The sequence below is a fragment of the Eubalaena glacialis genome, chromosome 15, assembly GCF_028564815.1.
Source record: "Eubalaena glacialis isolate mEubGla1 chromosome 15, mEubGla1.1.hap2.+ XY, whole genome shotgun sequence".
In the NCBI taxonomy this organism is placed as follows: Eukaryota; Metazoa; Chordata; class Mammalia; order Artiodactyla; family Balaenidae; genus Eubalaena; species Eubalaena glacialis.
In genome coordinates, this window is record NC_083730.1 from 84384692 (window position 1) to 84397383 (window position 12692).

A 12692-nucleotide genomic window follows, 5' to 3' on the forward strand; every position below is an offset into this window, starting at 1 on the left:
CCAATGGTTAGGACTCTGCGCTTCCACTGCAGGGGGCACGGGTTCGATCCCTGGTCGGGGAACTAAGATCCTGCATGCCGCTCAGCCAAAAAAAAAAAAACTACAGCAGCTAAGACTTGCTGAGACCACCTGCGCCGGGCACGGCTCCCAGCACCATGCGGACAGCAGCTAGTTCACCATCGCCCCGATGTGGGTGCCGTCACTCAGCTCTTTTTACTTGAGGAAAATGAGGCACAGAGAGGGTGAAGTGCCTTTCCCAAGGTCACACAGCTCAGAAGGGGCAGAGGCAGGACTCAGGCCCAGCTCTGTCCGGGCCCCAGGAGGCTGCCCCTCCCGCCCGCCCGCCCGGCCGCTTCCTGCCCAGCACTCCTCTTCCTCCTCGCGCTCCTGCCTCCGAGAGGAAACCGCCAGGGCCCCCGGCGGACGTCCCTTTCTTTCTGCTTCCTCTTTCCCACACTTGGGGCACGGGCTCCGGGCTCGGGCCCCCAGGGTCCAGCAGTGTCTCCTTCTGTGTCTCAAAGCCTCAGTGTTCTCATCTGTGAAGCAGGCACAGTGGCCATGCCTACTTTGCAGAGTCAGGGGAGCATTGAGGGGGCTAATTCGGCACCACGCTCGCCCACGGTCAGTGCTCAGGACACTCAGCCCCTTCATCAGCCGGGCTGCTGGGAGCACCTACTGCCCACAGGCTGCCCGGCCACACTCACACCCAGGCCCCTCACCTACCCAGTCAGCACGTACTGTATCCGCAGCCTCCCCTACACGTGCAGGCACTGGGACCACCCCCATTTTACAGATGAGGAAACTGAGGCCCAGTCACTTGCCCAAGGACAGCTCAGAAGGAGCAGAGGGGGAACGGCTCTGAACCATATTGCCCAACTGGCCCCCGGCCTAGGTCAGCCTAGGTCAGGCTCTCCCTAGGACCAGCAGGTCCAGCCACTGCCAACCAGACCACTTCTTCCTGGGGGTACTAGAGGCCTGTGGTACAGGAGGGGAGCTCAGGGATGTGGGGTGAATCCCCTGTGAGTCCCCGCCCCCCTTCCTCTACCTCTTCTCTGGGCTGAGCAGCAGAGGCCAAGGGCAGAGCACACTGGGTCCACCAAGTCTTACATGCTGGGTGAGAGGGGTACTGGCCAGCCCCCTCTGGGCCTCAGTGTCCCCATCTTTAAATTGGTGGCACTAGAAAAGATGGCCGCAAGGAGCCTTTCCTGGTCTGAGAACTCAAAACAGACGCACCCCCCCCCACCCCCCCCAGGTAGGGCCACTGGCTAAACACCACCAGCACCACCACCCATGATAATAAATCCTTCTGGAGACCTGCTAGGCACCAGGTGCAGCCCGAATACCTGGGTCCCAACCCCATCTCAGCTGCTCAGAGCTATGTGACCTTGGGCAAGTCACCTACCTTCTCTTAGACTCAATTTCCCCATCTGTGATATGGGGGTAATCACAACAGCACCCTCACAGGCCTGCTGTGAGGATTAAATGAAGCCAAGGCAGTAAAGTGCCTAGTATGTAACAAGTGCCAAATAGACGCTGGCTAAAAAGGCATTTTTTCAACAACAGCTACTAGAATTCCATCATTACCCCCACTTTAAAGATGAGAGAAGCTGAAGCTCAGCCCCCGGACCCAGTAGGGCTGGCAGGGCTTTAAGACCATCTCAGCCAAACCAGGCTTGGACATGTGGGGAAACTGAGGCCCAAAAGAGCAAAGGGCTGGTCCCAAGGCCATGGCCAGCCCAGATGTGCTCCATTTGAAAATGGACCCCCAGCTCCCGGCAAAGCTCTGCCCTAAGGCCAGCCACCCCGGGCCTGGTGGCTGGTCCTGTGATCTCTCCCTGACCCTGGGACAACCCCCCGACCTCCCAGTCAGGCTCTCCCTCCACAGGGGCCAGGCTGGGATGCACGTCGAGTGATCCTGGCCCAGCACTGCCAAGTCCACCAATTTATAAGAGAAACCAGAAACTGGGTTCTTATATGAAATCTTTCCATTTTATGGTTTTTAACTATTGGCAACCAATCCAACTTTCTTGTTTTTAACTGCTGAGTGGGATGGCACGTCTCAGGCCTGGCCGGCCGGAAGCTACTGCTCTGCACCCCGTGGCTGGAGGGAGGCCGTTCACAGTGTGGCTGGGGGCTCAGGAGCAGGGACCTGTTGGATCAGGGGCTCCGATCTCCTTAGCAGCATGATCCTGAGCAAGTTTCTTTGCCTCTCCCAGCCTTGGTTTTCTCATCTGTCAAATGGGCCAACAAGCTTGACCTCATGGGAAGGACTTGAGGTCAAGTGTTTAGGGCAATGCCTGGCGCACAGTAGGAGCCTACTTAAGGTAGTAAACATACTGTTCCCCCATCCCAGCCTGGGCTCAGAGATGCCCAAGGAGAGGGAGATGCCACAGGACAAGCGGACATGGGGACCAGAGGGTCTTCCAGGAGAAGAATCATGCCACACTCTCCCGAAGGCCAGAAGAGCATAGGCAGCCCCAGAGGGCTCCTCTAGCCCACTCCTACTGCTGGGTAGGTGTCCCAGCGCCTCCGGCCCTAAACCTCCAAGTGCTCCCACTGTTCTTCGTGTAAAACCTAAAATCCTCACCATGCTCCATAAGGCCCCAAGTAATCCAGCCCCATCACCTTTCCAACCTCATCCCTCCTTCCTCCTTCTACTCCAGCCCCTGGCCACCTGGTTGTTCCTCAAAGTCTCCTGGTTCGTGCTCACCCCAGGGCCTTTGCACTTGCCATTTGCTCAGCCTGGGACTCCTTCACCCAGATCTTCCAGGATCGGCACCTGCGCTCATCCCAGATGTCACCTCTTGCCAAGGGGCCTTTGATGACCACCCCCCAGCCGAGGCAATCCCTAGCTTCCCCCGAGGGCCAGCGCGCAGTACAAGGAAGGGTTGCCCCACCTCCCGTCCATCTGCAGTGATGTCACTGAAACCAGACTTCAGACTTTGGGAACTAGTCACACATGTCTCCTCCAACCGCCCTCCAGCCGCCCACTGCAGCAGCCTGTGGCCTCCGCTTACACCCCGCCTGTCGTGGCAAGCTCCCTCCCACCACAGCCCTCACGGTGACCCTCGACCCTTGGCTGCTGCTATCACCCCTACTTTACAGGTGACTAGACTGAGGCTCCGAGCGGGGAAGTGACCGGCCCAAGGTCAGAGGTTCTGGTCAGAGGCGGAGCTGTGACCCAAGTCCAGGTGAGGCTGACCCATGAGCAGCTGGCCACCTGGCCTCAGACTTCTGGGTGGCGTTAGCTTGGCTGAGGCCCGAGTGATGTCCCTGGGCAGCTGCCCGCTCTCAGTTCTCGTCCTCCAAGCCTCTCCCCACTCTGGGCAGCAAGGGCTTCTCCAAACAGGTGCTGAGCACCCTTCAAGTGACAGAGCTCGGGTATGAACCCAGAGCTCAAGCCCTGGCTGTCAAACCTTCCTTTGCCTATGTTTAAAGCTGCTCCCATAGACAACTCCAGGGTCAGAGGTTGGAGGTCAAGGCTACCCTCCAGGCAGGCACACTCAAGACTTCTAGTCTAGGTATCCTTGGACCAGAGACTGGACGCTCCAAGTCACTCCAGGAAACATTCAGGAAGAGCCCCAGACTGTTCCAAGCACAAAGGGAAGCTGTCAGCAGCCGACGGAGCTGGGGCCTGCAATGTCAGGCCAGGCACTCTGTGGAGGGGATGGGAGAGGCCCCACCAGGGCTGCTCACTTGGTGGGGGACACCCCAGGTCACACAGTGACCACCAAGCCTGTGGCAGAGGCCCAGGCGGCCTGGAGAGAGGGGCGAGCCTCAGGGACCCAGCTGCCACTCCGGGTCCCGCTTCTCCAAGGCCAGACACCACTTCTGAGCCCTGAGGACTCTGACCAGGGCCCCACCCTCAGAGTTCCCAAAGAACAGGAGCCTTGATCATGCATCCCAGCTGGGCACTAAGGGCCCAAACCAGCACTAGAAATAAATCTGCATCCTTAGCCCCCAAATCATTTCACTACCATGACAACCATAATAACAAGGAGGGCCAGTAACAGTGAGCCTTCCCTGTGCCAGGCGCTCAGTAGATGTGCCCTCCCAGTTATCACAACAGCCACACAAGGTGCGAACTCTGAGTAGCTCCACTGTACAGAGGAGGAAACTGAGGCCCAGAGAGGTGACGTCACTTGCCTAAGGCCCCAGAGCTGAGAAAGGAGCTAATCCATTGTTTGAACCTGGGTCCATCTGACTCCTGACACTGGGTTTTCCAAGATGGTTTATTTTAAGCAGCAGCAGTTGTTTTTAAAGTTTTATAGGGAACCCCACCTTATCATGCAGATAAGATCATGTGTCTGGGACGTTATTTGCATTTCATGGTGTCGGAGCCTTGAGACGTTTTAAAAACGAGTAAAGTTTTTATCTGCACTTGCGTTTTTCCAAAGGCTTCGTGTTACACTTGGAATAAAATACTGACTCCTCACGGGACCCTCTACCCGCACATCCTCCCGCACGCCCCATCTTCCCCGTCTGTGCTCCCAACACACTTCTGTTTTTCTTTCTTAAAAACATGCAAAATGCTGGGGACTTCCCTGGTGGTGCAGTGGTTAAAACTCCATGCTCCCAATGCAGGGGGCCCAAGTTCAATCCCTGGTCAGGGAACTAAATCCCACATGCATGCTGCAACTAAGAGTTCACGTGCCACAACTAAGGAACCAGCGAGCCGCAACTAAGGAGCCTGCCTGCCACAACTAAGACCCGGCGCAAATAAATACATAAATAAATAAAAATAAATATAAAAAAAAAAAACATACAAAATGCTTCCCATCTCAGCACCTTTGCCTATGCTGTTCCCGCTGCCCAGAGATTCTTATCTCAGTATTAAGATCTCAGTTCAGAAGTCACCTCCTCAGTGGGAATTCCCTGGTGGTCCAGTGGTTAGGACTCTGTGCTTTCACTGCTGAGGGCACAGGTTCAATCCCTGGTCAGGGAACTAAGATCTCAGAAGCTGCGTGGCGCAGCCAAAAAAAAAAAAAAAAAACTCACCTCTGCAAGACTCACTGTTAAACTTTAGTGATTAAGAGAGTGTGGTGTTAACATAAGAATAGACACATAGGCCAGTGGAACAGAAGGAGGGTCCAGAAGCACACAGATATACACTAGATTTAGGATGAAAGTAGCATTGCATGCAATCCAATAGGAAAGAGAGAGTCACATCAGCATGTAGTGCCAGAAGTGGAAGAATTGTGACCCCTACCTCACACCATACACAAAAACTAATTCAGGATGGATCTTGTGAAGGCCCATCAATATGATTCAGCCCAAACAATAAAGCTTCTAGAAGAAAAGACAAGGGACGTCCCTGGTGGTGCAGTGGTTAAGAAACTGCCTGCCGGGACTTCCTTGGTGGTCCAGTGGTTAAGAATCTGCCTGCCGGGACTTCCCTGGTGGTCCAGTGGTGAAGAATCCGCCTTCCAATGCAGAGGATGCAGGTTCGATCCCTGGTTGGGGAACTAAGATCCCACATGCCGCGGGGCAACTAACTAAGCCCAAGTGCCACAACTACTGAGCCCACGCGCCCTGGAGCCCTCAGGCCACAACTAGAGAGCAGCCCGTGTGCCACAACAAAAGATCCCACATGCCTCAACAAAGATCCCGCATGCTGCAACTAAGACCCGATGCAGCCAAAAAAAGAAAAGAAGAAAAGAATCTGCCTGCCAATGCAGGGGACACGGGTTCAAGCCTTGGTCTGGGAAGATCCCACATACCATGGAGCAACTAAGCCCGTGCGCCACAACTACTGAGCCCATGTGCCACAACTAATGAAGCCCGCGCACCTAGAGCCCGTGCTCCGCAACAAGAGAAGCCACCGCAATGAGAAGCCCGCGCACTGCAACAAAGAGTAGCCCCCACTCGCCGCAACTAGAGAAAGCCTGCGTGCAGCAACGAAGACCCCAACGCAGCAAAAAAAAAAAAAAAAAGACAAGACAAGAAAGATCTTCATGACCCTGGGTAGGCAAAGATTCTTTAAATGGGACACAAAAAGCACTAACCATACAGGAAAGCAACCGATAAACTGGACTTCATTAAAGTTAAGAACTTAGGTTCATGGGACTTCCTTGGTGGCGCAGTGGTTAAGACTCTGCACTCCCAGTGCAGGGGGCCCGGGTTCGATCCCTGGTCAGGGAACTAGATCCCGCATGCATGCCACAACTGAGAGTTCGCATGCCGCAACTAAGGAGCCCACGAGCCGCAACTAAGGAGCCCACGAGCCGCAACTAAGGAGCCAGTGAGCCACAACTAAGACCGGGTGCAACCAAATAAATAAATAAACTAGTAAATAAAATAAGTATTTTAAAAAAAGAACTTAGGTTCATGAAAAGATTCCATTAAAGGAGTAAAAAAGACAACCACAGAGCAGGAGGTCATATGTACGATACAAAGAAAGTGCATTCAAGTGTGCTGAAGTACATTCAGGTATAAAAACTTTTATAAATCAATAAGGAAAGGACAGACAACTCAATAAAAATGGCAAACACTTGAAAAAAGAGTCAATCCCAATGGCCAATAAACACATGAAAAGGTACTTAACCTCATGAGTCATAAGGGAAATGCAAATTAAAGCCAAGATTTGAGATACCAGTATACATCCACTAGAAGGGCTGGAAAGAAAAAAGACTCATACACTGCTGATGGGGATGCAAAATTGTGCTGCCACTTTGGAAAAAGTTTAGAAGTTTCATATAAAATTAAACTTGCACTTCCCATATGACCTAGCACTTCTAGGAATCTACCGGAGGGAAATGGACGCGTATGTCAATACGAAGACCTAAGAGCAAATTTCATTATAGCATGACTTGTAAAAGTCCCAAAGTGGAAACAACACAAATATCCATCAACTGGTGAATGGATAAATAAACTGTGGTACATCCATACAACAGACTGGATTTACTCAGCGATAAAAAGAAACAAACTCTGATGCACCCAAGAGCATGGACAAATCTCTAGAACATGCTGGGTGAAAGGAGCCAGACACAAAAACCAATATACTATACGATTCCATTTATATGAAGTTCGAAACAGAGAAATGCCATCCATGGGGGTGGGAGTCGACGTGTATGGGAGGGGAGGGGTGCTGACATGGAAGAGGCATGAGGGAGCCCCTGGGGCACTGGGCCACCGGGTGTACTACCACAGGGACACTCGTGGAGCTTCAGACACACTTCACACGCCTCAGCGTGCGCATGTGACTCCACAATGAGGTTTGAAAGGAAAGGTACTTCACATAAGGGGACTCCTTGACAACACCCCATCCCAACCCCCAAATCAGGGCCCCTCAGTTATCCTCCCAGAGGCCCCATTGCTTTCCTTCAGAGCACAAAATACAATTGATAATTTCATGTTCATTTGTAGGTTTAGTCCTTCAATAGCCCCACCAAGACGCCAGCTCCCCTAGCACCTAGTGTGTGCCTGGTACAGTGTAGGTGCTCAACAAGTATCTTTTGAATGAATGAATAATCGTTTGGTCTCCTCCACCCAGACCGTGACCCCTCAGGGCTGGGATCTGCTTTGCTCACTCTCTAGACCAAGGCCCTAGGACATAACAGAACCACAAAGAGAAGAGAAAGGAAGACCACATGGTCCCATCAACTTGACACATCTGGTCAAAGATGGAGTCCGGCAGGTGTGTAGACCACAGTGACCTTCAGCCTCAACTGCACCACTGGAATTAAGTGGGATGCGAAGGAAAAAGACAAAAAGATTTAAACTTGAAAGAAAATAAGACATCCACAAAGCATGGGAGGCTCCAAGGAATTCCACGACGGTTTTGAACTCCCTAGGAGAAATCCTCCTGTTTGTCAGGGTCAGCTGGGTCAGGGGTTTCAAGGACCTTGGACCAGGCTGCCACTAGCCCACATGATGCCCATGTATGGTGTCCCTGGACATTCTACAAAATCCCTGACCAGTGCTCCTCAAAACTGTCAAAGCCATCAGAAACAAGAAAAGCCTGAGAAACTGTCACAGCCAAGAGGTGCCTAGGGAAACATGACAGCTAAATCTAGCATGGTGTCCTGAAGCAGAAGAGGGACATTAGGGGAAAACTAGTGGAATCCAAAGGAACCTCGGAGTTCAGTTAACAGTAATGTACCAATGTTTGTTCCTTAATTATAAGACGGATGTACATGGTACTGTAACATGTTAACATGAGGCAAAGCTGGGTGCAGTGTATAAGGGAACTCTGTACTATCTGTAAACGGAAAATGATTCTCAGAGGAAAAAGTTCACTTTTAAGAAGGCGCGCTTTCCGCCGGGCACTTTGTGGCCGCCTGCTGGAAAAGTGTCACCACCCGTACCCACGTAACCACGTGCGCGGGGTCTTACCTTGGGCGGGTCGAAGAGCTCCAGCAGGCGGTCCGCGCCGTCGGGGCCAGCACGCCGCAGCGCCAGCCGCCCCCTTTGCCAGCGCGCCCCGCTGTCCATGGAGGCCTCGTCAGCCAGGCTGTACCGCAGCGTCGCCTCCTTGAGGGCCTCGGGTGGCGGCTCCCGGGCCAGGCTCCAGGGCAGGAGCTTCCTGGCCAGGCCGGGCCTGGCCGGGGCCTCGCCTGCCTCCCCTGCGGCCGCGCTGGGGGCCGCGGGCAGCTCCCCGGCCGAGCGGTGGCGGAAGATGTGGCGGAGACTGTGGCGCAGGTGCTGGAGGGAGCAGGCGGCGGCCGGCCGCGGCGGGGCAAGCTCCTCCGAGCTGCGGGCCTTGGGCAGGCCGGGGGCGGGCACGGGGGCGGCGGGGCCCGGCTCGGCTGGGGACGCCTCGGCCTTGGCCGGGGGCCCGCGGCCAGTCTCACGGTAGTCGCGTGCGGGGGCGGCGGCCCGGGTGCCCGACAGCCCAGGCGCCCGGCCCTCGCGCACCTCGCGGCAGAAGTAGCGCTGGAAGAGGTCGGTGAACTGCAGCGACACAAGCTCGGCGCGCAGCGGCGCGTGGTGCGGGTGCTCGCGGGCGAAAAGCCAGTACTGCCGGGCCAGCTCCCGGGCTGCGGCCACCGCGTGCAGCTCGCAGAACTCGCTCCAGCCTCGCGGGGATGGGGCCGTCGCCGCCGAGGAGGCCGAGGATGTGGAGGAGGCCGAGGAGGACTGCAAGGTGGGCCCGTTCATGGCGGAGACCAAGGTAGAGCGGCCGGGCTGAAAGACACAGTGGGGAGTGAGTGACAGAGGAGGGAGCGGACGGGTGAGCAGACACCCACTTAAAGCCACCGCCAGACACGCTAGTCACCAGGCACGTCAAAAAGTGAAAATTACTGTTAATACCCAGTGCCGGCGAAGATGCAGCAAAACGGGCACTCCCTTCAGTGTTGCCGGTACTGTTAGAGGTACAGCCTTTTTGGAGGGCAATTTGGCAGGATCATTTTCAGACCTAGTAATTCCACTTATAAGTATTCAAGGAGAAATAGTTGCCCCCATGCGCAGAGAGGCATGTACAAGACAATCCCCTGCTAGGCGTTTCCTGCCCCAACATTTATAACAGGAAAAAATAAATACAACCTAAAGCCCTATCAGTCAGAGACTGGTGAAATAAACTGTGGTACATCTGCAGGCTGGAATATGCTTCAGCAGTGGAAAAGAAGGACGAAGATCTATGCTACCACCTTGGGGAATCTCCAGGGCACAGCATTAAGGGAAAAAAGCAAACCACAGAGCAATACAAACCGTGCGATCCCATTTACGTGAACACACAAAGCAAAACTACCAATTCTTATGTGTACATAAATGTATTTAAGTGGTGGGCAGGAAAGATGTGGCTGGAGCAACACCATCCAGAAACAGTGGTGACCTGTGGGGAGGAGCCAGAATCGGGGGTGCAAGGGGGGAAGTAACCAAGGAAAACTGTTACTACTTGTCTCTAGAAAATATGGCTAAGAACATGGCGCCTGGAGCCTGGACTCAAATCCCAGCATGAACCGCTTACTAGTTGTGTCACCTTGGGTGTGTGATTTCTTTCTGCCTTGCTTTCCCCATCTGTAAAATGGGGACCATGACTGCACCTACCTGATAGGAGTGTTATGAGGATTCATTGAGTTAATAAATGTAAAGGCCTTAGAACCTAGGAAAAGCCTAATAAGGCTTGTAATGAATGTTACAATAAGAGTGTATTATTAGTGTCAATGAAAATAAATATAGGTAAATATGGGGCTTTCCTGGTGGTGCAGTGGTTAAGAATCCGCCTGCCAATGCAGGGGACACGGGTTCGAGCCCTGGTCCGGGAAGATCCCACATGCCGCAGAGCAACTAAGCCCCTGCGCCACAACTACTGAGCCTGTGCTCTAGAGACCGCGAGCCACAACTACTGAGCCCGCGTGCCACAACTACTGGAGCCCACGTGCCTACAGCCCCTGCTCCGCAACAGGAGAAGCCACCACAATGAGAAGCCCGCGCACCACAACGAAGAGTAGCACCCACTCACTGCAATTAGAGAAAGCCCGCGCGCAGCAACAAAACCCAACGCAGCCAAAAATAAATAAACTTATTTTTTAAATAAATAAATATAAAACAACGAATAAAAAGGGATAAATTAACAAGACTCACAAGGAGTGCAAAGGTACTTCCTGTTCTGATGGGGGAACGTCAGAACAGGCAGACCCTTGCCTGCTCATCCCAACTGGGGCTCCCACACAATCAAAACGCAGAAGCCCCCTACCCTCTGCTGTCCACGGTGCTGAACCCTGGACCTCTCTAGTTACCATCAGTACCGTCCGTCCTTCCAACTAAGCCTGGCTGGGCCCGGGCCCCTGCTGGGGACCACACAGTCATGGCTGCTCATTCACACACACACACCCCCACCCAAATATTACTGAGGGCCTACTGTGTGTCAGCCACTGTGCTAGGCCCTGGAGATGCAGCAGTGAACCAGAAAGAAATTCCTGCTCTCCTGCTGCTACATTACACACACACCCACACACCCACACACACAAGTATTGGCTGTGTGCCTCTGACTGGACCTCTCTGAAGCCCTGTTTCTTCATCTGTCAAATGGGGAGCAGCACAGTATCTACCTCCTAAGATGGCTGCAAGGAGTCCTTGAAAGGGGACTCAAGGTGAAGATCTGAACCTAGAAACGGGTTCTTTCTGCCACACCCCACTCCACATCTCCAGGCCGTGGTGGTGACCCTGCAGCCGATCACAGCAAGACAGCCCAGACGGCACAGAGTGGGTGCCACTGTACCATCTGGGAGGGTGCTGTGCACACACTCGACGTTTTTGCATATCACAGGGTCCTTGGCACCTATACACCGTAGGTACTTTGTACACAGTGGGCAGAAGGGAAGGGAGAGGGGCCACATGTGCCCTTGGCCACCACGCTCTGCCAAGAAATCCACCCCTGTTGGTGAAGAGGAGGGTTTTACCTGCATGTGTGGGCGACCTGTCCTTGGTTAACCCCTCGGCCACCCCACGCCTTGACACAGGTGAGGCCAGCACTGTCCTCACAGGTTGGGGAAACCAGATTCCAGACCCAAGCTCCTGTCCCATCCACGAGACCCCGTGTGATGTGCCCTCACACCAGCTGCCTCTGGACAACTGCATCAGGTGACCCTTTGCCCTGCCTGCTCCCAGTCTGCTTCCAATCTCACTCAAGAGAAGCCTTCCCTGAGCTCCCTGGCGACTGAGTCCAGAACTTGTCTTTCAGCACACTGGTCACGTGCTCTCATTCAATACCAATGATTGTTTAATTAGTGACTATCTCCCCACCAGACACTGAGCTCCACTCGCCAGGAGCCACTCCCAGCTCCATCCCCAGTTCCTAGCATGCAGCAGGAGCCCAACAAATGCCTGCTGAATGAATGAATGTAGGAATGCAAGAGGTCGGCTGGATTTGCAACCTCTGGCTCCTCTGGCAGATGTGTGGTGGCCAGCACCCACCAGCGACCACCTCTCGCTGGGCCAACCCACCTCCTGGGCACCCAGGCCTATCCCTTTGCCTGGAACACCTGACCCTGTCCACCCATGTACATCAGAGTCCTGAAGCCCAGCTGCAGGACCAAACCCTGGTAAGAGCCTTCTCAGAACAGCTGTGCCTGCTCCCAGCTCCCTCACCGCCCAGGCAGTGGCTGGCAGCCCTCCTCACCAGGCCCCCTATTCCAATTCTCCATAATAGTGGTGTGTACTCAGCACGTGCTATACCTCAGGCGTTCTTCTAACTGCTTTTGCAAAACATCAACTCTCCCAAGCTTCACAACAGTACTAGGAGGTAGGGCCAGTAATTGCTCTCATTTTACAGGTGGAGAAACTGAAGCACAGAGGTCCCACAGCTAGCAATTAATGGAAACCCCAAACACAAGGCCCCCCAAAACACCTGATCAATGCCCAAATGCACACCACAAGGAAGACTCACTGCCCAGTCAATGTTTATCCAGAGGAGGGGATATAAAGGTCTCATTCAGCTCCTGCTGGAGTCAGGAGGCCTCAGCTCCTCCGTCCAGGCCATAAACGCACCAGGTGGTTGGAAAATAGCCACAGGGCGAAAATTTTAAAACAACAATAAATGACACTATTTCACGCTTTCTATGTGCCCTGTTCTGTGCTAAACACTTTGCATTTATTCACTTGTTTATTCCCCACCAGAGTGGGCATTCCTAGCATTATGCCCATTTTATGGATGAGAAAGCCAAGGTGTGGGAGGAATGGCTTGCCCAGGGTCACGGGGCCCTCGAGGGGCAGAGCTGTGATTAGAACCCGCACGCTCTGCTGGAAGC

At 53.8% G+C, this 12692-nt stretch overlaps 1 protein-coding gene across 4 annotated transcripts in view; it reads right to left on the minus strand.

The window, feature by feature from the left end:
* SH2B3 (SH2B adaptor protein 3) overlaps positions 1 to 12692 on the minus strand; it is a 38902-nt gene that overhangs the window by 19500 nt on the left and 6710 nt on the right. For all 4 annotated transcript variants that reach the window (XM_061170038.1, XM_061170039.1, XM_061170037.1 and 1 more), the window contains exon 2: positions 8335 to 9126. In XM_061170038.1, coding sequence (XP_061026021.1) covers positions 8335 to 9099 — 765 coding nt within the window. In that variant the 5' untranslated portion in view covers positions 9100 to 9126. The remainder of the gene's footprint in view (positions 1 to 8334; positions 9127 to 12692) is intronic.